This window comes from Gopherus flavomarginatus, chromosome 9 (genome assembly GCF_025201925.1).
Source record: "Gopherus flavomarginatus isolate rGopFla2 chromosome 9, rGopFla2.mat.asm, whole genome shotgun sequence".
Classification (NCBI taxonomy): Eukaryota; Metazoa; Chordata; order Testudines; family Testudinidae; genus Gopherus; species Gopherus flavomarginatus.
The window spans coordinates 35,577,905-35,604,925 of NC_066625.1; the positions used below are offsets into that span (position 1 = coordinate 35,577,905).

Sequence of the window (27,021 nt, forward strand, 5' to 3'; positions counted from 1 at the left end):
GTTCTTTTTTGAACCCTGTTATAGTCTTTGCCTTCACAACATCCTCTGGCAAAGAGTTCCACAGGTTGACGGTGCATTGAGTGAAGAAATTATTTCCTTTTGTTTTATACCTGCTGCCTGTTAATTTCATTTGGTGACCCCTGGTTCTTGTGTTATGAGAAGGAGTAAATAGCACTTTTTTATTTACTTTGTCCCCACTAGTCATGCTTTTATAGACCTCTATCATATCCCCTCTTATTCGTCTTTTTTTCCAAGATGAAAAGTCTCAGTTTTATTAATCTCACCTCATATGGCAGCTTTTCCATACCCTTAATAATTTTTGTTGCCCTTTTCTGTACCTTTTCCAACTTCAATATATATTTTTTGAGATGGGGTGACCAGATTTGCACACACTATTCAAGATGTGTGCGTACCATAGATTTATATAGAGGCAATGTAATATTTTCTGTCTTATTATCTATCCCTTTCCTAATGCTTCCCAATATTCTGTTCACTTTTTTGACTGCTGCTGCACATTGAGTGGAAGTTTTCAGAGAATTATCCACAGTGACTCCAAGATCTATTTCATGGGTGGCGAATTTAGACCCCATCATTTTATACGTATAGTTGCGATTATGTTTTCCAATGTGCATTACTTTGCATTTATCAACATTGAATATCATCTGCCGTTTTGTTGCCCAGTCACTTACAGCTTTAAGTGCCACGCTCTTCAAAAGTGATCCTGACTCAATGCCTTTGTGGTCAGACTATTCAGGCAATGGGACTCTGAACATCAGACCCTGAGGGGTACTGTTTCTCAGTTGTATTTTCATTTAAGCAAAAGTTGGGTGGAAGTACAGAAAACACTGAACTTCCATTGTCTGAAATGCTTCCTGGTGAGAATGTTACCACCACTGTATTGTGCTGCTGTTGAAATATGAAACAGTGAACATCATTCACTATCAAACAGTTGACAGATGTTTTGTGTCTAGATGATTTCTTTTAGTGTGATCCTTGACTTAATATATTTAAGCGAGCCTATAATAAAGTGGCTATTAAACATGATTTTGAAGACTGTTTTCAGGTCAGGTTAAAATAAGGTTAAAAATACATGGTATGTTTGTTGAATGACTTAATACATATGCATGACCATAGAAACCAGGAAAAAAACAAAAATTTGTTGATTACAATCTGTGATTATAACATTTTCTGACAAAAAGTCAAAAAGGAGCTCAGTCATATGCCTAGCTTTAAGACACATAGTAGACCAAGAATATAGCTAGTGAATGATAATTACCGTTAATGAATCAGCAAGTTTTATGGTTTATGGATTTTAAAAACAGTCACCTGGTGAATGGTTCTCTATTAAGAGAAATGCCTTAATAGCACCATCGATGTAAGGGAATTGAACCTCTAACACAATGCATCAGGTAAGCTAAAGTTAGCAGTTTCTCCTCTTTGGCTGCTTGTCTGCTTATGTTTAAAGCAGACGGTTCAGCCCCTGTTCCATAGATCCCTTTTCTGCCACCATCTTGGCAGCTCTGAACAAGAATCTCCACTAATGTCTTAAAACTACTTAGCATGGGGACAAGGGAGACCTGTATTCAAAGTAGGCAGATTTAAAACTCTCCATTACATGTCGTGGTTTGTGCTAACTACAAGAAGACCCTTCCTCTCCCAGTGAACATGCTAAATATAAATAACTGATGTGTTGCCAAAAAAGACATTGACTGGATCAAGTGCAAAACTAGCTAACCCAGCCAGCCCTTGCCTGTTCAGTGCTGGGAGTTGCTTTATTGGATTTTTCAGATGAGTTCAGATGTGAGAACTTGCCAGTCTCGATAAACTGTTCACCAAGCTGCACACAATTATGCCAAATTCTCACTGGTCACTCCTCTTCTCCTTCTTTTCCCACAGTGATTGTGGGCACATGCCTTGTCTAGTTCTATATATTCATTTTTTGTGATATGGGAAAAAATCAAAGTAATATTAGCTGCTTTTGTTGGAGGTAACATTTCTGATTTTCAAAGAAAGAGATTCTATGAGCTGCCTAAACTTGTATTGCTCTTTCTGCAAAGGTGCCTGTTTTTAGCTAAAGTTTCTCTGGCTCTATCAAACATGCAGACTGTTGAAGTGTTTATATGTCTTAATTTGATGATGTAGGTGTGATTACACCACAGGAATAGCGTGTGAAACTTCCTGTTTCCTGTGGTTTTTGAATTTTACATTTAATCCAGGAGCGTAACATACAAATTACCAAATCCAAGTTTACATCATCTTTTCAGTAACACCGCCGATAATATAGCAACCCTTCATTGAAAGCATCTGGCTGCTCAGTTATGGGCACAGCTGATTGGACTGTCCCTTACATTGCACCATGCTCTGATTCTTCTTGTTACTAGTATAGATAAATTCCTAGCTTTCCAACCTGCTCTTTCCTGGAGAAAGGCATGACCTGGAAATTCTCCAGAGCAGTTGTTTTCTGAAAGGATGGTAGGAAACTTTGGGTCTCCAGAGCAACTTGACAGTCCTGTGTCACCACTGGTGGCTGCTGGCTGTGTTCCAGCCCTGGGCTGTTCTGTGTTGATTTTGCAATTTGGCATTACTCATGGTTGATTGTGGGGGGAAAAAAATCATTTTTGACTTTTGCATGCTACATTACCATTATCTTGAGAGTAAATAAAATCTGTTGCTGGCTGTAGTGCTATAGTAGGGGTGAAAGAATTATCATGACTTTCTTGCACGAGAACGGGTCAACTTCAAAACAGCAAAACAAGTATGATGTCAATGGGAGCTACAAGGCACTAAGCACTTAACAAAATCATACCACTTATTTAGATGCCAAAAAATAGGCACTTAAGTTTTTTAAAATCTTAGCCTAAACCACATGAAGGCACTGGAAGATATAAGTACTCTGGGGTTGACCTTCTAGTTTAAACCATTACTATCTGGCCCAAAATCTTGCTATATATCTGAACCTTTGCTGTATACCGAAGGCTGGAGAATTGGTTTTCCTGCCCTGCCCATTTACAAGTTGATCTCTCCCTTGGACAAAGGTTAATCAGAATAATATGGTGGTCAGAGCAAGTGGTGTTGCAGTTTTGAAGTTGGTTGCCTATCCATATTATAGGATTTTGATAACTGTGGTTGGCATCTCTGCTTGGCTTTTTAGCAGCAAGAAGCAGAACTTGACTATTAGTTATAATCCATCTTTGCAGGTCTAAGTTGGATATTAGGAAACACTATTTCACTAGGAGGGTGGTGAAACTCTGAAATGGGTTACCTAGGGAGGTGGTGGAATCTCCATTTAGAGGTTTTTAAAGCCTGGTTTGACAGAGGCTTGGCTGGGATGATTTAGTTGGAGTTGGTCCTGCTTTGAGCAAGGGGTTGGACTAGATGACCCCCTGAGGTCTCTTCCAACCCTAATCTTCTATCATTTAAAAGCACTGTCCGCTCCTCGAAAGAGGCACAGTTAAATGGCTACTAGCAAGCAGGAGCCACATAATTAGTAGCAAGTTCTTTCAAATGGAGGCCATTCATTTAAAGCCTGCCCTGTCATGCTTCACTATCTTCCAGATCTTTTCTCTTCAGCTCCCTCTATTGCTGTTAGTTTCCTGTCTAACTCAAAGTTGAGTGGGTTATCAGTTCTTGCTGCAGTTTCTCTGCATCATCGTATGGCACATACTATAACTTAGAAAAGCTGTTATTTACAATTTAACGCTGCTGTGGCTGTCTGATGTCTCCCCAGCAAACAAGTCTGTAAGGCAGCCTCAGTGGAAAGGGGTGAGGGTTCGCAAGAGTATTCTACTAGAACTCCCTTTCCTCAGTCTTGTGCTTTTCTTCTTTCACTCATGGCAGGTACGAAGACGCCTTGGTTCTGCTGCTGACAGAGGTTTTGAATCGAATACAATTCAGGTACAACCAGGCACAATTAGAGGAGCTGGATGACGAGACTCTAGATGACGATGTAAGAAACTAGGACTTGGTAGGAAAACTGCATGCCTCAATGCTAAACTGCTGGGTTGTACTGAGTACCTCTGAAACTTCCTGCCAGGATCTGGTCACTTTTTCAACATGCAGGCTAGACCAATATTTCACAATAGTAATTTTCACCTCTTGCTGACATCTCTTGTATCTTAACAGTTTCAATGCTGCCAGGATAATGCATGTGTCTAAACAACTTGTCAACATCCTCATCATTCCAGATCAAGAGCATTAAGGGATCAGCAGTGCTATGATTCCCCACTTAGCCTCTGAACCCAGATTTTAAGTGCAGAAGTATATTCAGTTCTAAGGCAGCTGTTACGTGCATGAAGCAAAATATACAGTGCTGTGTGGGTTTTGAGGTTGAAAGAAGCATGAAATGTTTTCACTAATGGACTTTGTGTTGCTGTCCTGCCTGACTGTTTTTAGCATGCACTGGAGGCAGAGAATTTCCATTGTAGTGCAGCAAATAAAATGAAGCAGAAAAAAATCAGCTTTAATTTAAGAGCTTTTTGAACTCTACTCTTTCCATTTGCATATGGTATTTCTTCTCAAAGTGACATGGTAGCTGTAGTGAATCTAGATAATGTTTTAGAGTGATTAATGGTATGGCCGGGTTGAGTGAAGAGGCTGTGAAAGTAAAACAAACTGTGGGCTTGTCACAAAGGGAAACCAGGCTGTGAGAGAGTACAGTCAGTCCAGTTTCTCTATAGCAAAATAATCTTATGTATACTTCTGCAATAACCATTATTTGTAGAAGTAGGGTTTAGTTCCTCTGGGTTTCGGTGGGTGGGTGGGTGTAGCTTTTTTTTTTTTTTAAACATACTTTTTTTAGACCAAGGCAGAAAATGGTTCTTTGATTTCGGACACTTGTCATATAACACATGCAGACACTTAGCCCTTATTTGATATTGGTCCTTTTATCAAGGGAGGGCATGTTTAAATGGAACACAATGTTTGAAAATTTGCTCTAGATTAACACTGATGTGCTCCAGGATAAGAGCATACAAACAGAATAAAGGACACCACAGTTACTAGAAGGCCAGAAAGTGATATGACATGGATGCACAATTACTTAGCATTGTTAACCTCCTTTGTCAATGAAAGCTTGCAAATCTTAACTCCAGCTCAGATTGCTGACTAAGTAAGAAACTCCTATAAACTATATATTGTTTCAATTCTCAGATGTTCAGACAGAAGCCAAACCCTGGTAGGTACAGGTTAGTCATTTCTCCAGTACTTACGGCCTACCAGCTTATTAAATATAGGCCAGCTCTTTCCACTTTCCGCTTGGAGGGAAATGAGAGGTGATTACCCTGGTCTTTTTCCTCACAGCAGCAGACTGAATGGCAGCGGTACTTACGCCAGAGCCTAGAAGTAGTGGCAAAAGTCATGGAGCTCCTGCCGACTCATGCCTTCTCTACACTAGTAAGTAGTCGTTCTGCTGAGAAGCTGAGATAAAGCAGCTTTGCAACATATGACATGAGCTCTGCTCCCGAGATTTTGTTGTACAAACACTGGTAGAAGGTTGCTGTGCAATGCTTACAGAGAAAAGGCACAGGGATGTGCTTTTGGATTCAAATTTTGGTAAAATCAAGGCCATAAATTTAAAAGGCTTCAGATTTTCTTCTGGGCTTTGAGAAGTTTTCTACCAAATCTTGAGGGGTCGTGCCAGAGCACACTTTTGTGCCTCACTCACTGAATGTCCCCGGGGCATTTGAAATTTAGATCAGTCTAGAGGTGAAAACTGGGACAGAGCTACACACTCTGCTGTTACCAGTTTTCACCTCTAGGCTGATCCAAATTTCAAATGCCCCTGTACATTCAGTGAGTGAGGCACAAGTGTGCTCTGGCACTCCACCCAAGATATGGTAGAAATCTTCTCAAAGCCCAGAAGAACACATGAATACGCTGAAGGGTCAGAGCTGCACACTCTGCTCTAAACTTCAGCATATTCATCTTGGCCTTTCCATAAGGTGGAGGTACTGCACATAAGGCAAATAGTGAGATGATGTTCCCAGGAGGGTGGAATGTTAACTTAAAATACATGGCAGTACATAGATGAAGATCATAAGGAGATAGGGCTCTGCAAACCATAGGGAGGGAGAAGCAAGAAATACTGAAAATTAGGGCTTGCAGTTCTCACACGATTAACTTCAAAAAATTAATTGCAATTAATTGCTGTTAAACAATATTGTACCAATTGAAATATTTTTGGATGTTTTTCTACATTTTCTAATATATTTATTTCTAAAACAACACGGAATACAAAGTGTACAGTGTTCACTTTATATATTTTTTACAAATATTTGGACTGTAACAATGATAAAAGTAGTATTTTTCAGCTCACCTCATATGAGTACTGTAGTGCAGTCTCTTTATCATGAAAGTGCAACTTACAAATGTAGATTTTTTTTTTGTTACGTAACTGCTCTCAAAAAAAACTTTAGAGCTTACAAGTCCACTCAGTCCTCCTACTTGTTCAGCCAATTGTTAAGACAATCAAGTTTGTTTACATTTACAGGTGATAGTGCTGTCTGCTTCTTGTGTACAATGTTACTTTAAAGCGAGAACAGGCATTCACATGGCACTTTTGTAGCTGGTGTTGCAAGGTATTTATGTGCCAGATATGCTAAACATTCATACGCACCTTCATGCTTTGGCCACTATTCCAGAGGATATGCTTCCATGCTGATGATGCTTGTTAAAAAATGTTAATTTTGTGACAACTCCTTGGGTGAGAACTGTATATCTTTGGCTCTGCTTTACCCGCATTCTGCCATATATTTCATGTTATAGCAGTCTCGGATGATGACCCAGCACGTTTGTTTTAAGAACACTTTCACAGCAGATTTGACAAAATGCAAAGAAGATACCAATGTGAGATTTCTAAAAATAGCTACAGCACTCAACCCAAGGTTTAAGACTCTGAAGTGCCTTCCAAAATCTGAGAGGGATGAAGTGTGGATCATGCTTTCAGAAGTCTTAAAAGAGCAACACTCAGATGCGGCAGCTACAGAACTCGAACCACCAAAAAGGAAAATCAACCTTCTGCTGGTGGTATCTGACTCACGATGATGAAAATGAACATGATCGGTCCACTCTGCTTTGGATCGTTATCGAGCAGAACCCATCATCAGTATGGAAGCATGTCCTCTGGAATAGTGGTTGAAGATGAAGGGACATATGAATCTTTAGCGCATCTGGCATGTAAATATCTCGCGCTGCCAGCTATAACAGTGCCATGCAAATACCTATTCTCACTTTCAGGTGACATTGTAAATAAGAAGCGGGCAGTGTTATCTCTTGCAAATTGTAACCGAGTTTGTTTGTCTGAGTGATTGGCAGAAGTAGGACTGAGTGGAATTGTAGGCACTAAAGTTTAACATTGTTTTATTTTTCAGTGTAGTTGTTTTTTGTACATAATTTTACATTTGTAAGTTTAACTTTCATGATGGAGATTGCACTACAGTACTTGTATGAGGTGAATTGAAAAATACTATTTCTTTTGTTTTTTAGTGCAAATATTTGTAATAAAAATAAATATAAAGTGAGCACTGTACACTTAGTATTCTCTGTAATTGAAATAAATATATTTGAAAATGCAGAAAACATCTAAAAACACTTAAATAAATAATATTCCATTATTGTTTAACAACGTGATTAATCACAATTAATTATTTTAATTGCTTGACAGCCCTACTGAAAATTTGTCTTCTCCATCTGTGACAATGTCACTATCTTGGCATTTAAGATGGCAGTGCTGTGAAGTAGCCTTTTCTTGTAGCTCTGTGGGAGAAAAGCAGTTAGAGTGGTTCTCAAGCTGCTAATTTGGGGGCATTAAACTATTGAGATCAGAAGTGTAATAATTAGTATTGTTCAGTGCTCCTTCTGGATAGGAAGAAAAGCGTCTGAATTCACTAGGATCACTGATCATGTGTAATTACTCTGCTGTGGTACGTCATGGGGCTGTCTACGTACCTGAAGGCATTGAACACATTCCCTGAAAAGCAGCAAACTTGTTTGAGAGAAGAGAATGAAGCTCACTTGCGTTTTCTTACCGTTCCACATATTGGTATTGTCAAGTCCCAAAAGCATGTTTGTGAAAAATCTTTTCTAAAACTAGCACTAAAAAGTCATGGGAAGATTTCTGTTTAATTTCAGTGGAAAATTGTTTGTATGAATAGAAACGTTCCCCTGCAGTGTTTGCAGCCCGTTGCTAATGCATGAGTCAGCAAGTGAACCTTACTACAAACAAAAGTGAAAGGGCCTGGTCTCCTTTCACTGTACGTGCAGAGTAAAAGGCAGAAAGCAAACAGCATTTGGTGAAGAACACATGGTTTTGAAAAACATTTCCCTGGTTGTTAATATTACTTGGACTTTCTTAAAAAGTTCTAATCCTGTGGCTGTGTTCCTTCATATGAACTCCTGTTTCAGTATTAAGTATCTTTCCCTGGAGCCCTGCTCAGTTCATTCTAGGACATTAGATAACCCAAGAAACACTTAATGAGTCTCATACACGTGTTACAGTAGTTTGTGAAATGCGCTTGTAACATGTGACCAGCCTTTAGACCACAAATCCAGTAAGTGAAATAGACTCCAGAATAAACTGAGTCACTATAAATCTGTCTCTAATCTGCTGGACATTGTGCATGTGGTGCCTGGCACTGGGGAGTGAATGACCACACTTCAACAGAGTAGATATCTAGATTTGTGTAGGGAAAAGAAGAGAAGTGCCAATTAAGTCCCAAGAGTTAAACTGCTAAAACTTTAGCATAAGCCATGTGTAAGGCTAAGATTTAGTCATGGATACTTTTTAGTAACAGTCATGAACAGGTCAAGGGCAATAAACAAAAATTAATGGCCCGAGACCTGTCCATGACTTGTACTATATATCCCCGACTAAATCTTAGGTGCCCTGGAGGTGGGGCACTGGGGGTGTTCTAGACGGGGCGGGGGCGGGGGGAGAAGTGGCGCGCTTTGGGGGGGGGGCAGACCAGGGAACCGCTGATGCTCTGGGGCAGGAGGTGGCCTGGGATCATCGCTAGAGGGAGGGGGGCTGGCGCAGTAACCAGAGACTGCTCCAGCAGTGGCCAGTGTGGCTGGCTTGGGTAGCCCTGGGGTCATTTGCACCGGCAGTTGCAGAGTCACAGAGGTCCCAGAAATCACAACAAACTTGCAGCGTTAGCCATGCGTGCTTTTGGCTGTATTCAAAGCAGGAGAAAGTTCTTGTTGGTAAACTTCTGTCCATGCTTGTAGGAATCAGAGGAGAATTATTCCAGGTTAGGGATGGAAAGGACCTATTTTTCTTGATTTATCTGTTATTAAAGCTAGATCTTGAATTCCAATGGAATACATTAGGGTTGACTTAGCCACTGACAATGTGAACAGCCTTACAGTATGCACAGCTAGAGTAACATGGTCAGTTGGGGAACCAGCCAAGATATTTCCTACACTCAGTGTTTTGTGTGTAGCATCTTCCTTCACATAGGCACATCCTGTTGGCAAGTTAGTGTTCCTAGTAATTGGTAATGCAGCTTGCCAATGACTTTTGTGTTATGGGGGAGTTTAATGCTCTGAATACCTGGCCTCGGAGACAGCCTCTTACACAGGTTGTTCATTCCCTTGGTTCCTTCCGTTGTGGGTATCCATCCACTCCTGTTACTGTTAGCAGCTTGCCAGCAGAGTGGCTGCAACATTTTCGCCATATGCTACATCAGGGAAGGACTGAAAACACTTGGACTCAACCCTTTTTTTTTTTTTTTTTTTTTTTTTTTTTTTTTTTTTTAGTGGAGGATATTGGGGGTGGCATTTTTAACAGTTGTAAAGAGGACAAACTGTGGAGATGGTGCAATGCAAGTTTTCCACACCCATCCCTGCATGTGCACCTCAGTCCTGATCTGCAGCCCCACCTTCTGTTCTCTCCTGGGTCCCATGCAGAGCTGCATGTGCATCTCAATAATGACTAGCAACAGCCTGTGCTGTGCCATCACTGCCCTTCTCAGGGAGCCAGTCATGTCAGCATTGACTATCAGTGTTGATGTGGAAAGGACAGCTGTTACTTGAGGAATTTCTCTAACACAGGGACCTTTCTGGTTTTGATGCTAGCTGTCTAGAATAGAAAAGCTTAGGGTATCAGATCCTCCAGAACCTACAATCCTTCCCTTCTTCCAGATGCCTTTTGTGAGACTAACTGGGGGGAGGGAGGAGAAGAAAATGGGAAGTAATTGTCCTCTGGCCCAAATTAGACTTAATGCTTCTCCATTACAATTATCTGCCTTAACATTAAAATCACACCTATGTATTGTGTCCCTTTTTTTTCCCCCAGTTCCCAGTTCTGCAGGATAACTTGGAAGTATACCTGGGACTGCAACAGTTTGTGGTCACTTCAGGGACAGGTAATACCACTCTCTGGTGTTACATTTCTCAGTTCTTTATACACTTAGCTGTAAAAATGTTGTGTTCATGCATTAAGCTCCCGCTTGCTGTCAAACTGTCCATTAGTACCTCAGCATCAATATTCTAAAGGTTAACCCTAAAATTCTTCACACTGGGATGCTTACACACACTGCATAAGGGCTCAGCATTCAGAAATCTGAGTTTGGTGTTCGTGCTCTGAGGAATCTGCTTTCTTGTTAGAAATGTGATTTATATTGATATGTTTTCTCATTGATTCTGGTACTTGAAACTGGAGGGGAGCACAGAAATGTTGGAGTAATGTAGCATGGTTGATATAGTTAAATGACTATCAGCTTTTCCACTGGAAACGCCATTCAGGAAGGGCTTGTTTTAATTTGCTTTGGGCTCAGGCTCAGACTCAGCATCAGGCTCTCTCAATGTGGGAGCATTTTTATTTAGGATTGAAGTAAAATCAGTGGAGAATACTTGAATGAAAAACTTGCAGAGGCAGTAGATTTAGCACTTCTCTACTAACTGCCATTCCAAGCACCTCTGCGTCTTGGTGGGAAGAAGGAATAAAACTTTTCCTAACCTACCAAAAGAGTTTAATTCCACAGGGAGAATCTGGACCCTCTTTTAGGCTGCTGGCTCACCTTGTGGGCTCGCTGTTTCTGACAACTGAGGAAAGGGTGGTGGGGGGATATTAACTGGGTGAGAGCTTTAATTGGAGGGTGTACAATTTATACTAGCTAGACACGTGTCTTTAACCCTTTAGAATGTATCCCTTCTGTTAAGCCTTCTGACATGGCTGTTAGAAGAATCTGCTGTATGCTAAATATCACAAGATGTACGTTATCCACATCATTTTCACTTAGAGAAGTTGAACACAAACCACCCAATATATTAAAATACGCATATTTTAAATGCACTAAATCACTGCAGTGCATGCTGATGGGAGTCTTCATTACTTCTAAGCTGTTCAACTGTTGCAAATCTGGCCATGGCTTCCAAGTATTTTTTTTCTAGTACTCTGGCTGCCCTGATGGGTCAGTAGAGTACAGTGATTTATTGCACAGACAAGGCTCCAGAAGCTTACCATGCCGGATATTAGCAATCTGTGGATTATGTTCTGCACCCAGGTTTATGGCCTCTTCCCACCTTGAACAGTCACTACACATGTTCATGGAAGGCTTATAGACAATGGTGTATAACAGAAGTTGGTTCAGGAACTGGCTTTTCATCTTAAGGGGGGCATGGATCAGAGCAGACAGCTTAGATTCAAGTACAGCTTCAGGATCATACTATGTAGTACCTGTTTTAGCAGTTTCACATCTTGCAATCTTGATGGAAATAGCTCCTACTTTTCAACATCAGTGCTGAGACTAAATCAGCATGAGTGGAAAAAATATGCTGTTTTAATACACTTATCTGAACAGTTGAAAGGAAAGCAGGGAAAATTGTTCAGCTGTCCTCGTTGTCCTTAGGCCTATGCATTACGATATGTATTCTCCAGCAGTGTGTCCCATACCAGGGAAAATAGAAATAAACATATACATTATCCGTATGTTTACATAGCCTATTCTATGAAAAAAAAATTCCAGGATTTAGTGTTACATGTATCTGGGTGCTGCTGTGAGTGTAGATAGTTAGCCACACATTGTGTTTGCATCTGAATTTAATTCATCCAGGTTACAATGTAGTTTTGTTGTTGTTCCTCTAGACATTTGTATACTCTGTTGCTATATAGACAAACAGCAGAGGGAGACAAACTAACAACCTTATCCCCAGAGCTGGGATCATCATTTTTTTAAAAAGATGCCTGTTAGCTACAGTTTAATCCAAAACAAAACAAAATGTACATGAGAGAGCCAAATGGCTGGGGAACTTTCTTTTCAGTCTTTTATAAAGAGAATTACTTACATCTACCTGCAAAAACTATATTTGACAGCGTCCACTTAAACTTGTTTTATTCATTCTTTCCATCAAATGACAGTGCTCAGAGCTGAACTGTGACCCACGGGATAGTTAATTTAAAGAGACTGTTTGTAATGAAATTAGCATAAACTCTGCATTTCCTGTAGCTAAGTAATTGGGTTTCTCATCTGAAAGAGCTGTATTTATTACAGATATAGGTTACATGTGTTTTGTGCTTAAATTTTATAATTGAGAGAGAGAGAGAGAGACTCCAGACTGCCTGAATGTTAATCAATGATTAATAGCAAACCAAAGAGCATTTACACTTGAATCTTGCCTTGCTATATGGCTAACCGACAACAATGTCATTTCAGGTCATAGGCTGAATATCACTGCAGAGAATGACTGCCGACGCTTGCACTGCTCCCTACGAGACCTTAGCTCCCTGCTGCAGGCTGTTGGCCGTTTAGCCGAATACTTTATTGGGGATGTTTTTGCTGCCCGGTTCAATGATGCCCTTACAGTAGTGGAGAGGTAGGCAAAAGGTCACTGCATCAGAGAATAGTGCTGCCATCCCTCCACCAGTGCAGAGGAACTGCTGACCAATTTTAAGGCCTGCCACCCCCACAATGAATAGCAAAAAACACAAACTACCTTCTTCCACAGAGTAACTGAAATGTCAGTCTATCAAATGCCAGCGGTATTGCTTCACCAGTGCTAAATTTCTCAAATAAAGCTCCTGTAATCCTTTAATACATATTTTAGAGATAAGCAATAATTGATTACTTAGATGTTCAATTCTGAACAATTACTAGGAAAGTCAGAGTCCACTCTCATGATGTAATTGCAGCTATTCTGACCTAATGAAACTAAGGATATAATTTGATTACTTCAGGTCGGCATCACCCATAACAAAATCTCCATTGGATGTCTGTCTGTCTCTGATAAAGTACATGTAAGAGCTGGAATCAGATTTCCATTTGACACTTCTCCTCAACTCCCAAATAAGCATATGTTTAATCACAGCTTATATATAGTCCCTGTGCTTACATTCAGAAATACTGTACCTATTCCTTAGAAGAAATTTGCTTGTGATGCAAAATGGCCCTGTTGTGGTAGACAATCTAGATTGTGTGAACATTTAGTCAGTGTGCAGTCTAACAGAGTGCCATGTTATGATAAAGTATATTCTGGTTGTTCTTGATGTACATGCACATCTGTATTTTACAATTCCTACACACTCTTTGATTTGCTTCTTTATTGGCAGGCTGGTCAAGGTAACACTGTATGGGTCCCAGATTAAACTGTACAACATTGAAACTGCTGTGCCATCTGTATTGAAACCTGACCTTATTGACGTGTGAGTATGAGACTTTTACTGCAAAACCAAAATTATACTGTAGGCTTCCGAAGCGTTATCCTACTATTGGTGTTCATAGGACCAGAAATGATGAGTGAAAGTAAGACAGTGTCTGAATTTAGGTCCCTTATTTCGTCTCCCTGGTGAGGAAGTACTGGAATCCCAAAGACTTGTCAGTATTTTTCTTCAACTTACTTCCCATGCCAGGTGATACACATTTATCCTCCAGTCTTTCCTAGCTGACCATAAAGAAGCTTTATGGTCAATGTCCCCAGATCAAGGCTAACTAGCTGTTCTTCATACTCATACCACTGTTTCCTCCAATTCATGTTCTTAGCCCAGCTGCCCAGTTACATTCATATAAGAGTTTTAATTAAAAAAAAAAAAAGGAAATCAGTTAGGGTCAGAGATGACAAACAGCTGCCATATTGGCTCTAAATGCAAAGCAGTGATAACAGCCCATAATACACCATGTACTGACCGCAAGGAAGTTCAGTTCGCTTGAAGTCTTAGGGTAATTAAAGTAATCCATGTCAAAATGATGGCATCTTACATCCCTGCTCCGGTATGTAATCTGGATTTACGTAGCAAATGTTTTGTTACTTCTGTTAGTGCTGCAGAGCCTGTACTACTATGGAAAAGTGAGCCATGTTCTTATCCGGCTCAGGCATTAATAGAACTGTTAACCAAGTTACAATTCCAGAGCTAAATGCTGCCCTTGCTAAATTGTGCAATCCCACTTAAGATAATGCACTTGCATGGGTGTTACTAAGGATGGGAATTTAGTCCTCAATCTTTACTACTATTTGTGATACATGAGCCCAGAATACAGCTTAACTCTCAGATTTCAGGATGAGTATGTGCCTTGAAAAAAAGGGGTTTTATAGCTTACAAGTTATAAAATGAGGCAATTTGATCCACAAGTTAAAACTTGAAAATAGCATTGAGACGCCACATTTAAATAGAATACCACTTTAATGGTCTTCATCTCTCCAGTATGCTCTGTTGAATATGCTTTTTTCTGCCAGCTGACCTTGTGAGCAGGATTTAAATATGTCCTTTTGAAAAGTTTCTTTTGATTTGTGATTGCATATACTGTATATCAAACTTCTGAGATTCCATGCTGGTAATTGGTTTTATCACTAAGTCCCCTGAGTGTCTCTCTGCTATTAATCCAAACTGAGTGTTGCTTACATTAGGTTCAAACTAAGCTTAACTTTTTCATGTTAAATAGCTCTGTTGTCCCTTTCTCATAACAGCCCTACGAGGCTGGAATTCTTCTGGATTTGTTGACCTTTTTCATCCACTTGCTATCAATAAATCCAATCCTCCTGTCAGTCAAAGCAGAAATCCGTATTGCCCTAGTCTGACATCGGTTTAAGACACGTGCTTATTTCATTCTGTTACTGAAGTTGTGTAACTTTCACCTCCATCTTCTTTCCCTCAGCACTATCAGTAAGGATCATTCTGGTCTGTAGCTTTTGACATGGCATTGAGCCTGAAATACAGAGCACTTGAAACAGCAACCCAGCAGTTTATTTTAATTTGACCTGTTGCTAACTTTCCTGTATTTCTGACGTATGCATAGTGGAGCAATAGCACAAGAGTCGGTTATGCCACCTGTCTCAACATATCTGGTGGGTGCAGGTACTAGGGCAATGGCAACATTTTAAAGGAACTGCACTCACTTACTGTTGATTGAACTCCCAATTCATGTGCTAATCCTTGGCAAAAATAGTCTAGAGTTCAACTGTAAACACTGAGGGAGGGGAGCAGTTTAAAACAACAAGAAATAAACATTATCTTGGCAATCCAAAATTAAGTTAAAGCTAAAAAGGATATTGAAAGTCAGTAAGATGTAAACACTTTTCTCTACTTACCTTCCCCCTGTGGACACCCGTTAGCGGGATGGAGGTTTTGATAAAGCCATTCAGTTTGCTAACACAGGCAGCAGAGATCTTAGAAATCTGCTCCATGTGCTTTATTTGCAGTGTGCTAGCCATATCGGGATAGCTCAGTGGTTTGAGCATTGTTCTGCTAAACCCAGGGTTGAGTTCAGTCCTTGAAGGGGCCACTTAGTTGAGGATTGGTCCTGCTTTGAGCAGGGGGTTGGACTAGATGACCTCCTGAGGTCCCTTCCAACCCTGATATTCTATGATTCTATGAATGCTGGAGAGTGGGGCTATGGTTTAATGCATAAAATATCTGGCATGCCCATGTGAAGCCCACTACCAGGAGTCTTTGGCATGTAAGCACTCTACTTTTTGCTCCAGCTCTCAGTCTTCATAGTTTTACAAACAAGTTCTTAAGTCTTGCTATATGACAACTTGCACGTTTTAAATCCTGTAAACTCCTGGGGAATGGAATCTAACCCGGTGTCTTTGGCTGAAAGGTGCAGCAGTTTGACTGCATATAGCTCAGAAGAAAAGCTTACTGTGGTTATTTAAAGACTCCCTTCTGTTTAAAAGATGTGGAAATGTGCAGTATTGACTTCTTTATTCTGGCTGATAGACCAGTTAAGTTACTGGTCAGTGTTTGGAATCTTTGATGTTGATATCTGCAACCTTGACGCTCAGAGTATCGCTTGGTTTTCCGTTCTATGGGCAGAGTTAAGGTGGATTGAAAAACTTGAAGTACTTCCAAACTTTCAAGTGACTTAAGTACAGCCTTCACATTGAATTTTCAGGCCTTGCAATGTTTTGGGGGTTTTTTTGTATGGACTAGAACTTTCTCAAGGTTGTCCCCTGTAAGTAACTGATAGGTGTTTAGTCTTAAATGTACCTTAAAGTTCCCAGGCTGGAAGTTTCCTTAGGTGTCTAAAATATATATATTGAATTGTTCAGTGTTGGGAGTCCTGCAGTCTCCAACCTGTGTGGAGCCAGCCCCCAAACTGTCCTGGGAGGAGGGTCTCCTTTCTACCACCAGTCAGGTGGATAGGTACATGAGGATAGGACACGTAAAATGAAACTAGTTGGTTTGGGGAGTGGTCTCTAGACTGCTAGAGGGATACTCGTTCATCACATGGGCAAGAGCTGGTCTAGTGTCCCTCCCCGTTCTCCCGTCTTGACTGCCTGCTGCTTCTTCCTGTCCATCCCTGTTGTGGCTGCTACCATTGAAGCCATGCGGAGTTAGGAACTCTACCGAATTATTCATGTCCCTATAAATTGCTTTTATTTCTTCCCACATGCACACCTAATAAAAACCTTTACAAACTAGACTTATATCAGGCCTTCTCAGGTGCTTAAATATGGCCATGAGTGGGTTGCAATCAAACTGAATCAAGCTTGGCCGACTGTTGTGCCAAACAAAGTTCTGGAAATGTTCCAGAAGTGCAGCCTTCCTATTTCTCTTTCTCAAAAAAAAAAAAAAAAAATCTTGTCCAGGTTGCCTTAAAGTTTCCAGAAGTTCTAATGCATGTGTTAAACTTCAGACATGGACAGTTCTGGGTGTCTTATAATGGGAAAAGCTATTGTCCACCTTAACTTCAAGAAAAAGAGTGCCTCTCTGTAACATGTCATCAGAACTACTTTACTGTATTTGAGACTTCCGCCATCCTGTTGTGGTCCTTCTGGAATGCCCTTTATCACATGTTTGTTACAATTGTCTCTCCCTCCTTCCAGCCACGCTCAGTCACTGGCAGCATTGCAAGCTTACTCTCATTGGCTAGCCCAGTTCTACAGTGAAGTTCATCGGCAGAATCCAGAGCAGTTCATCTCTCTAGTCTCCACCGCCCTGGAAGCAATTACTCCACTCATCAGCTCCAAGGTACCTTCATCAAAAAGGGCAAATACTTCTCTGAGAAACAAGAGGGTAACACCTGAAATTAACATCCAATTTTCCATGCAGATGCTACTCTTGTCTCTATGCATTTAGCAGGTTGGTCCTCAGGACATGTGAATCTGCAGATGAGAGGTTCTGTTTATTTGCCTGTGCAATGCATTTGTCTGCTTTCCAAGAACATGGTGAAAAACTTGGTGAGGTGTGGAGGTAGTGTCTTCAAGACAAAAGCTGCCTTAAATAGCCTCATAGAAATAAATGACAGCCAATTGCTGCAAGAGCAGCTTCTTAAGTAAAGATAGATTAATAAAGGTCTAATTATATTGTGGCTCCTTTAATCTGGGAGTTGCGAAATCTTCACACCTCAGTGGTAAGGGGCTGATGTGTGTTCTGATTAAAGGCCATTGAATACTGACTTGTGCTTGAAGGCTAGTTTGTGTGAATGTTCTGTTTGTCAGGTTCAGTGTGCTCTTGAATACCAGTGCTGTGTCCCAGAAAGTCCGCTGTCTCTTCTTTACACTGTGTGGGACTGAGTTACTGCAGAGCCTAACAGCACATGCTCTCTTTTTCAGGTGCAAGAGAAGTTGCTGTTGTCTGCGTGCCACTTGCTGGTTTCGTTAGCTACCACAGTGCGGCCAGTGTTCTTGATTAGAATCCCAGCAGTACAGAAAGTTTTCAACAGGATCACAGATACTTCCACTCAGCGGCTGCCTGATAAGGTGCTGTTTGACTCTAAGACAAATGCAGAATGTCAGTTTAATTGGGTGCCCTGAGGAAACAATACCACAGCTTTTACCATCATGGTACATCAATTTCAGGGAAAGGGACATTACTCCTGGGTTTTATAAACATTATGTGCAGCAATCAGAGTGTCTTGGATATGTCCATGGCCTATAATTTTTAGAGTAGAAGTACTAATACTGAGGAAAAGCATAAAATTGGAACTCTCAAATCTCATTAAACAACATCTTAACTTCCTGTAACTTGTACTTGATGTCCTGGCTGTATTATGATGGCAAGAGCTCTGAATTATCTACACTTGATAGTTTTGTCTTTGAACCTTTGCGTTCTAGGGCTGGCTATGACTCATGGGGAGGAATACTTCCATTCAGATTCCTTATTTGCATTCCCAGTTTAAATGCTGATTTGTATTAAGTAGTACTTAATGGCCCTGGCAGAGATCAGGGTCGTCTTGTGTTGAGGACTGTACAAACCTACTATGCATCTGTCCCAAAGAACTTACAATATAAATAACAAGACAGACAATAGTTAGGAGCAAGGAAGCATTATCCTTGGGCTTGTGTACACAGTGCTATGGACTATAGAAGGACCAATTGCAGAGCTCACCGAAGTGTTGCAATCTAACTGCCCTGTGTGGACATTACGGGCACAAACTAAAAGATGCCTAGTTTGCATTAATGTACCTCCTCTTTCAAACAGGACTCTGTTAATGCAAGCTAGATACCTTTTAGGATACATCTACACTGCAGTAAACAGTGGCACACCTGGGTCAGGTGGCTGTGGCTAAGGGGCTATAAAATAGCAAAGAGGAGGAAGATTTTAAAGCCCTGATTGCAGCCTGAGCACAAACATCTACACTGTTATTTTTAGCCCTGCAGCAGGAGCCCACTGACACAGATGTCGTGCTGCAAGTTTTTTTATTGCAGTATAGACACATACTTCACACAGGACAGTTAGGTCACAACACTTTGGTGGGCTCTGTAATTCACATCCCTGTAGTCAACGCTGCTGCGCAGTGTAGACAAAGCCCTCATTACTCAGATGCAGAACTGAAGCACAAAGATTGAGTGAATTGCTCCAGGTTATCCAGAGAGTCTGGGAACCGAACCCAGATCTGAGGCTGGGTCTAGTGCCTTAATCCCAATATTCCCCTTCCCCTTCTAGTTTGTAGAGTTGCAAGATTTCAGATGCATGTTGGGCTTAATGTATCTCTTATTAAACTGGATTTCTTCAGTACTTATGCTAGAATCACACTTCCATGTAAACTGAGAGAGGTCTCCCTTAAGTGAGGCAATAGCAGGTTCCTTGAAACAACGCAGCTTTAAGGCTTAATGTTTTGTTGGTTCCAGGCCCAGGTACTGGTGTGCAGAGCGCTCTCAAATGTGTTGTTGCTGCCATGGCCAAATCTCCCAGAGAGTGAACAGCAGTGGGCAGTTCGCTCAACCAACCATGCCAGTCTGATCTCTGCCCTCACAAGGGAATACCGCCATCTGAAATCCAGTGCCATCCTGCCACAGAGGAAAGTGCGGCTGGAGGACAGTAAGTGCTCTGTTTCCTGATATGAACCAGCCACCAGGGCAGCAGCTGATAGGGAGTCATTAAGCTGAGTTGTTCCAATAACTGCACTAGCTAGAAAGCCTGTACTCAGAGACTTATTTGGGAGCTGAAGTATGAGCAGTTCGACGAAATGACTGTTAATGTGACTGTGCTTCCCACCTTTTCAGTGAGTGTTTTAAAGGGAACTTTTGCTCCAGTGAGTTGTCAGTACACTTCTTCAGTGCTCTGAGATCAGGATCAAGTTGTCGTTTTTAACCTTCTAGGCAGAAAAGATTGCATTATAAAATACTCTAGCTGGCTAATGCGTGTTTGGGTGGCTACCATTAAGCTATTATGCTGGAAATCTAGGTTGGCGGTAAAGTTCCCAAAGATTTCAGCTATGAGAAAATAGTAAGGATTTTGTCAAGACTCAGAAATAGAGAACCCTTGTTGGGGTCAGGGGGTTGAAATTTCGTGTTCTCTGCTAGCTAAAAGGATTCCTATACATGTTGCGGGGCTTTAGTTTTAAGGATCATTCTACTAAATATTATTTGGAATCCTAGATTATCACTTACAGCTACAGTATAGACACAAGGTATTCAAACCTGGCATGTTCTGGAGAGCAGTGGTCTGCTTTATATATGGGACAAGTGTTGGGGGGGACTGGGCTGTCTCAATCCTAAAAGGACAGTTGTACTCATCTGAAAGTTGCTGTGCAGCTTGAATTGGCCCAGTGTTTTCTCTCCTCCATTGATATTTACATAGTGCTTGCTTGTAATGTCTTCACTGCTGTTGTCATTGTCATGAGTACTAAATTGACCCAGTGTATCCCATTGTTCCAGCATGTTTGTTCTTTGCTTTCTTCTTGTCTGGTGTTACTTTAACCAGCTGTGTGTTTAAATGAGACCACTAATCTGACTTCTCTGTGCTCCCATAGTCTCTTAATAGAAGTAACCATTTGGACAAGCAAGGTACTTGAACACATGGCTAGGACTAAGCATGAGTTGTTGTCTTCAGTGGGCCTATTTGCTTAAAACTAGGCACACACTTAAGCACTTTTTGCATTGGGAACTTGAGCTGGTGTATAGTCATCTTGTCTGTGGAAAGGCTTCTAGGTTTTGGCCATTGTAGATGTGGAGTGAGTGATTTCTGCCGCCTGGTTAGTTTTCTTAGTATCTCTGGAAGATCTGTCATAACTCTTTCTTCATCTTGATTTGCAGCCAAAGTGATCATTCACCAGACACTTAGTGTCTTAGAAGACATCGTGGAGAGTATCTCTGGAGAGTCTACCAAGTCTCGGCAGATCTGTTATCAGTCACTGCAGGAATCCGTGCAGGTCTCACTAGCCCTCTTTCCAGCTTTCATTCATCAGTCAGGTATAACAATAGGACAAGCTTTAATGCTGTGAGTAGCTCTTATGATCTACTGATAAACACCTAAAGCCCATTCTGATAAAATTAGCCATGGCACATACATGAGGTGCATAGATTTATTTGCCCAAGTGGAATGTAAATCAGTACTCGGGGTAGCTGTTTAACTGCAAACTTTTAGGTTAAGCTGCATCTTGGATCAGGAAAAGGTCAGGGGACATTTGATAGGGAAATGGTCTTAAATTGCTTAAACAACTGGTACTCCAGCTGATGAGGACATAGTCATGAAAGCGTGTAACATACTGAATCCTCAAAATGCCCTATACCTGCTTGGGAATGGTCCGTTGCCAGACACACAATGGAACAAACCTGGCTAAGAGATTTAAAAGCAAAACCATGTTTTGCACGTAATGTCATCTGGCATTTACCATATCTTCAGAATCTTGAAGAGGTGTGGAGGTGTAGGCCCGTTCAGACTAAGACAGATTGTTCTTGAGACTGCTTGTGAAGCAAAGAATGCTGGGTCAGAGCCAGGCCCCAGAGGTCCTTGCTAACCAGTCTTATCCTGAGTGGGACCCTAGTTAATCTTGAGAAGCAGGCTTTGTATCGCACTAAGGCAGCTGGTAGCTACAGCCCCTGGAGTACCCAGCATCTTACTAGAAAAGAAGCAGCAGGGCAGCCAAGTGAGACCATCGTGGGTCACATCTAGTACCCCAAAGAGAGGTGACAGCTTCTGCGGTGGAGCAGGAATACACAACTTTCCCCTGGATGTGTAGAGAAATAAGGAGCTGGGAGGTAGGGGGAAGAGTAAGAGACAGGACAGAGGATAACTTTAAAGGCAAACTATATTCAGCAGGGTGAGCTGGTGTCACAACTCCCTGATTAACCATTCTGGTGAATAGCTAGCAGACAAGAGAACAGTGAAATTACCTTTGTGAACAGTCTCATGCAGTTGCAGTATTTATCCATGATGGGACATGCGCAGTGGAAGAATTGAGCAGATGCAGCTTTAACATGATTACCCAATCAAGTGTGTGAGACAGTGCTAGCACAAGACTTGACTCTGCAGTGATAATCAGTTAAGCACACAGCCATGTGCTGGGAATTACCTCTGAATTCAGCCATGTCTCTTTAATAATTACAAAAATCAAACCAGTCAGTTTCCTTTTTCTCCTCCTCCCTTCCCCCACCTCTTAAAGGCACAGAGGCACATGGCTTTTGAATTTCATGTTACTTCCTGTTGATGCTGTATAAGCAGTGAACTGACGGAGCGTGGCCCAAGAGGCACCTCAGTACTTTCCATGTCAGTGGCTCAGACTAATTAAGTGGGTTCTCTCCTGTTAGCACTGTATCATGCTGGCTGTATGTACAAAAGGCCACTCCAGTTTGCCTCTCCCACCAGGTGTCAAGTTATAAACCTTTCATACCAGCCCTTAGTCTCTCACTTGCAATGGCAGCCCTGCTGGTAATCCCAGCATGAATGAGTAAAGGGGAAAAGAGGAGAAAGCACAGGAGTAAGATCATTAACAAAACAAACATTTGCAGTGCTTTACAGCTGTCTCATTAACACCCTCCCTTGCCTTTCTTCTTTCTGTTATAGATGTGACAGATGAGATGCTGAGCTTCTTCCTCACTCTCTTCCAAGGACTGAGGGTACAGATGGGAGTACCCTTCACTGAGCAGATCATACAGACCTTCCTAAACATGTTCACCAGGTACCTGTCCCCCTGGTTGCCTAACACTGGTGAAAAGTAGTTCTTTCTGGATCCTGTGTGAGGAAGCTCTTTACCTTGACAACGTCTGCTGTATGAGCACCTTGCTGATTGGCCACTTCGCTAAAGTGTCCATTAATATTTTCACCCCTTCGAAGTGCCTGGATTTTTTCCCAGGACTGAATCCATTGGGGAAAGGAGGCAAAAATGCTTTTTAAAAAGTCCAGATGACTTGGAGGGAGGAGGCAGGTTACAACATCAGGGGTTGGTCCTGGGGCTGGTTTTGTTCAACATCTTCTTTAATGATCTGGATGATGGGATGGATTGCACATTCAGCAAGTTCATGGATCACACTAAGCTGGGGGGAGAGGTAGATACGCTGGAGGGTAGGGTAGGGTCCAGAGTGACCTACACAAATTGGGAAGATTGGGCCAAAAGAAATCTGATGAGGTTCAACAAGGACAAGTGCAGAGTCTTGCACTTAGGACGAAAGAATCCCATGCATCGCTGCAGGCTGTGGATTGACTAGTTAAGCGGCGGTTCTGCAGAAAAGGACCTGGGGATTACAGTGGATGAGAAGCTGGATATGAATCAACAGTGTGCCCTTGTTGCCAAGAAGGCTAATGCATTTTGGGCTGCATTAATAGGAGTATTGCCAGCAGATCGAGGGAAGTGATTATTCCCCTCTATTTGGCACTAGTGAGACCACATCTGGAGTATTGTGTCCAGTTTTGGGCCCCCCACTACAGAAAGGATGTGGACAAATCGGAGAGAGTCCAGCAAAGGGCAATGAAAATGGTTAGGGGGTTGGGACACAGGACTTATGAGGAGAGGCTGAGGGAACTGGGCTTATTTAGTCTGCAGAAAAGAGTGAGGGGAGATTAGATAGCAGCCTTTAGCTACCTGAACGGGGGTTCCAAAGAGGATGGAGTTTGGCTGTTCTCAGTGTTGGCAGATGACAGAACAAGGAACAATGGTCTCAAGTTGCAGTGTGGGAGCTCTAGATTGGATATTAGAAAAAACTATTTCACTAGGGGGGTGGTGAAGCACTGGAATGGGTTACCTAGGGAGGTGTTGGAATCTCCATCTGTAAAGGTTTTTAAGGCCTGGCTTGACAAAGTCCTGGCTGGGATGATGTAGTTAGTGTTGGTCCTGCTTTGAGCAGAGGGTTGGACTTAGAGGTCTCTTCCAACTCTAATCTTCTATGCTTCCAAGAACACAAGAAGCCTTCCTCTGCTAGCAAACGCATCTCATTCCTAAGCTCCTCTCATAAATAGGTGAGAACAGATCTTGTATGAACAAAAGGGGGTGTTTTGCTTCTCTGAATCCAGAACAACATTCAGGAATTGATCTCTGCCTCTGGCATAGGCCAAGACTGGGAGCTTCTACTTCTGTGAAGGAAAGAACTTCGTCAGGCTGCTGCACCTTGTATGTGACCATGAATTCGCATCAGTGCCTTGCTCAAGAAAGGATAGCCTTTCCAGCTGCAGGATATGTGCTGTTGCTGTTTATAGTGGCCTACCTGGATGCGGGAATTGATGGCCCACCAGTCCATTAATCTGGGGCCTGCACGCAAATGCTGTGAGGCATGTTAAGAAAATGGCAAAGCTATTGTAATGCCTTATGGTTTCATCTAAGACAAAAGAAATATTGCAGAACTGACTTCATGTCCCTGTTCTTTGTTGCTCTTTAAGGTCTGGATCAGGAGAATATTGAGTATGCCCTAATCATCCTAAATGTGTGGAAGCCTGGGTGATTTTGTGTCACTTAGTCACAGAGCCAGCTCCCTTCTCAGATTGGCTGCAATCAGTCTATAGCGACACCTCAAACTAAATTAATGGTGGTTGTCTGCTGCTGTTGCCTTCAAATCTTTTAGTGTGTCTAAACATCTCTGACTTCTGACAGTGTCAGTGACTTTGTTTGTGTTCTAGAGAGCAGTTAGCAGAGAGCATCCTCCATGAGGGCAGCACTGGCTGTCGTGTGGTTGAGAAGTTTCTGAAGATTCTGCAAGTGGTGGTACAAGAGCCAGGCCAAGTGTTCAAGCCTTTCTTACCCAGCATCATCTCGCTGTGCATGGAACAGGTCTACCCCATCATTGCAGAGGTAGGTCTACTCCCATACAGCGGGCGGAGTTGGTGTCCAATTAAAATCCTGAGCGGGAGAGGAGGGGAGAAGCAATTTCATTGTTTTCCTTCATGCTTTTGCAGTTTGAGCCACTAGATGGGGCGAGCTAGGACAGAATTACTGTTAGATCTGGAGCCTGATCTGGGTTGAGGTCATTGCATGGTAGCTGTGAAGAAGCTAAATTTGCAGCTATGTTCAAGGCAAGGCTTCAGGACTCACTATGTGTACGGTGGGTTTTTTGCGTAGCCCAGATGAGCATTGGGTCTCATGCTTACCCTGAAGGAAAATAAGCTTGAAATTCTTGGTCTTCAGCTCAGCCATGCCCTTGCTATAATGGAACATCTCTGGTCAGAAATACTGTTCTGGATGACCATCTGCATGTTATGGGGAAGAGCTATTCATAGTGGAATCCACTGAAGTAGCTGCTCTCCACCAGAGCAGTCTGTTCTAAGAGTCTGTTTCTCCCCTAGCGATCATCTCCTGATGTGAAAGCAGAGTTATTTGAGCTGCTTTTCCGGGTCCTCCATCACAATTGGCGGTACTTCTTCAAGTCTAGCGTTCTGGCAAGTGTCCAGAGAGGGATAGCAGAGGAACAGATGGAGAATGAAGCACAGTTCAGTGCCATTATGCAGGTAACTCAACAGCTCTCACAACTTGAGAACTTAGGATTTCCTGATGGGAGGTTATGTCATAGTGACCAGACAATTAGACACTCTCAGGGTTGACTCAAACTAGGTTTAACTTGTTTCATTCTTGTTGCACAGCTATGGAAAGGTTAGCTCACATGTGGGATTGTGTAGACAAGATACAGACTATCTTACCCTATAGAATGTAAAGGGATAGTAAGCATCTCAAGGGGTCACTTTCTCAATGTGGATTTGTGCACTACAATGATGCATCACACCCCACATCCAGAACTAAAGCATCACTGTTACCTTTACCACCACAAGTCTCTTGATGTGCAATAGGATAATCTAGTAGTGAGGAAAGCTTGTATGGTACTAAGATGTCTCTTTTTAGGTTTACATTGACTTGTTACTATAAGATGTTCCACTATATCTGGTCCACCACATCTAGGAAAGAACAGTTACTGGCTATTCTTTAGCAGTGGTGGGCAACTTGCAGCCCATCAGGGTAATCTGATTGCAGGCCGCGAGACATTTTGTTTAAGTTCACTGTCTACAGGCACGGCCCCCCGCAGGTCCCAGTGGCCGCGGTTCGCTGTTTCCAAACACTGGGAGCTGTGGGAAGCGGCGAGCCACAGGGATGAGCTGGGAGCTGCAGGGGGCCATGCCTGCGGACAGTCAATGTCAACAAAATGTCTTGCGGCCTGCAATCAGATTACCCAAATGGGCTGCATGTGGCCTGCAGGTTGCCAACCACTGTTCTATAGGCTGTGGTCCTATGAATAGAGAAGGGAAATGAAATATAATAGCCTGCAGGTAAAGCCTATAGCATTCTTTCCAGCCTGGGGAGCCAGAGTCCTAAAAAGCATAAGACTTCCTTGTTTCAGGTTTTACTCTGGCATTTATCAAAACTGCTCGAGCCTGTGGGTACTTACCTCTTTAAGAGCAGGATGAGCTCTCCAATGGGTTTAACGCAACTTGCAACAAAATTCAAAACATCATCCCAATCGATCGCCCAGTCAGGCTGCCTGATGCAATGCTCTTTACCTCCAGCCAACTTCAGAGTAAACAGAGCTTTGCACCATGCCCTGGGAGCTCACAATTTCTGGGGTCTGCCAGGCCCGCACAGGGCAGTGAGTTCAAGAGGGCAGGGCCATCCATTGAGAGGTCAGATCAGAGACCTAGTCACAAAACTGCCTGCAATTGAGAGCTCACAGGAGTAGTCCTCTCTATGGTATTAGAAGTGGAGATGTTTCTTTCTCATTCGGAGAGTTAAACTCTGTATTTTACTTTCTCTGTTCTGCCCTTTCTGGTATCCTGTGTATGCGAATAATTAGTGCATGACAAGCAGGGGTTTAAATCTTCAGTGCAGTAGCCTGCAGCATGCCAACTGGCCACGTGGACTCTGCTGCTGCACACGGGAAGTTCCATAGTATGCTATGACCTGCTACTGTTTCCAGGGTCCATGTGGTCCACAGTAAGTGCACAGCAAGCTGTAG

The 27,021-nt window shown here is 42.1% G+C and overlaps 1 protein-coding gene across 4 annotated transcripts in view; it reads left to right on the plus strand.

Annotated features, from left to right (window-relative positions):
* Positions 1 to 27,021, plus strand: part of XPO6 (exportin 6) — a 453,699-nt gene that overhangs the window by 414,420 nt on the left and 12,258 nt on the right. For 3 of the 4 annotated variants that reach the window (XM_050968134.1, XM_050968135.1, XM_050968133.1), the window contains 12 exons: positions 3,838 to 3,946; positions 5,299 to 5,391; positions 10,292 to 10,361; positions 12,651 to 12,810; positions 13,544 to 13,636; positions 17,257 to 17,401; positions 17,986 to 18,132; positions 19,504 to 19,693; positions 20,911 to 21,066; positions 22,661 to 22,775; positions 24,704 to 24,875; positions 25,367 to 25,528. In XM_050968134.1, the coding sequence (XP_050824091.1) occupies positions 3,838 to 3,946; positions 5,299 to 5,391; positions 10,292 to 10,361; positions 12,651 to 12,810; positions 13,544 to 13,636; positions 17,257 to 17,401; positions 17,986 to 18,132; positions 19,504 to 19,693; positions 20,911 to 21,066; positions 22,661 to 22,775; positions 24,704 to 24,875; positions 25,367 to 25,528 (1,612 nt within the window). The remainder of the gene's footprint in view (positions 1 to 3,837; positions 3,947 to 5,298; positions 5,392 to 10,291; positions 10,362 to 12,650; positions 12,811 to 13,543; positions 13,637 to 17,256; positions 17,402 to 17,985; positions 18,133 to 19,503; positions 19,694 to 20,910; positions 21,067 to 22,660; positions 22,776 to 24,703; positions 24,876 to 25,366; positions 25,529 to 27,021) is intronic. The other variant, XM_050968136.1, reaches the window with a different exon arrangement.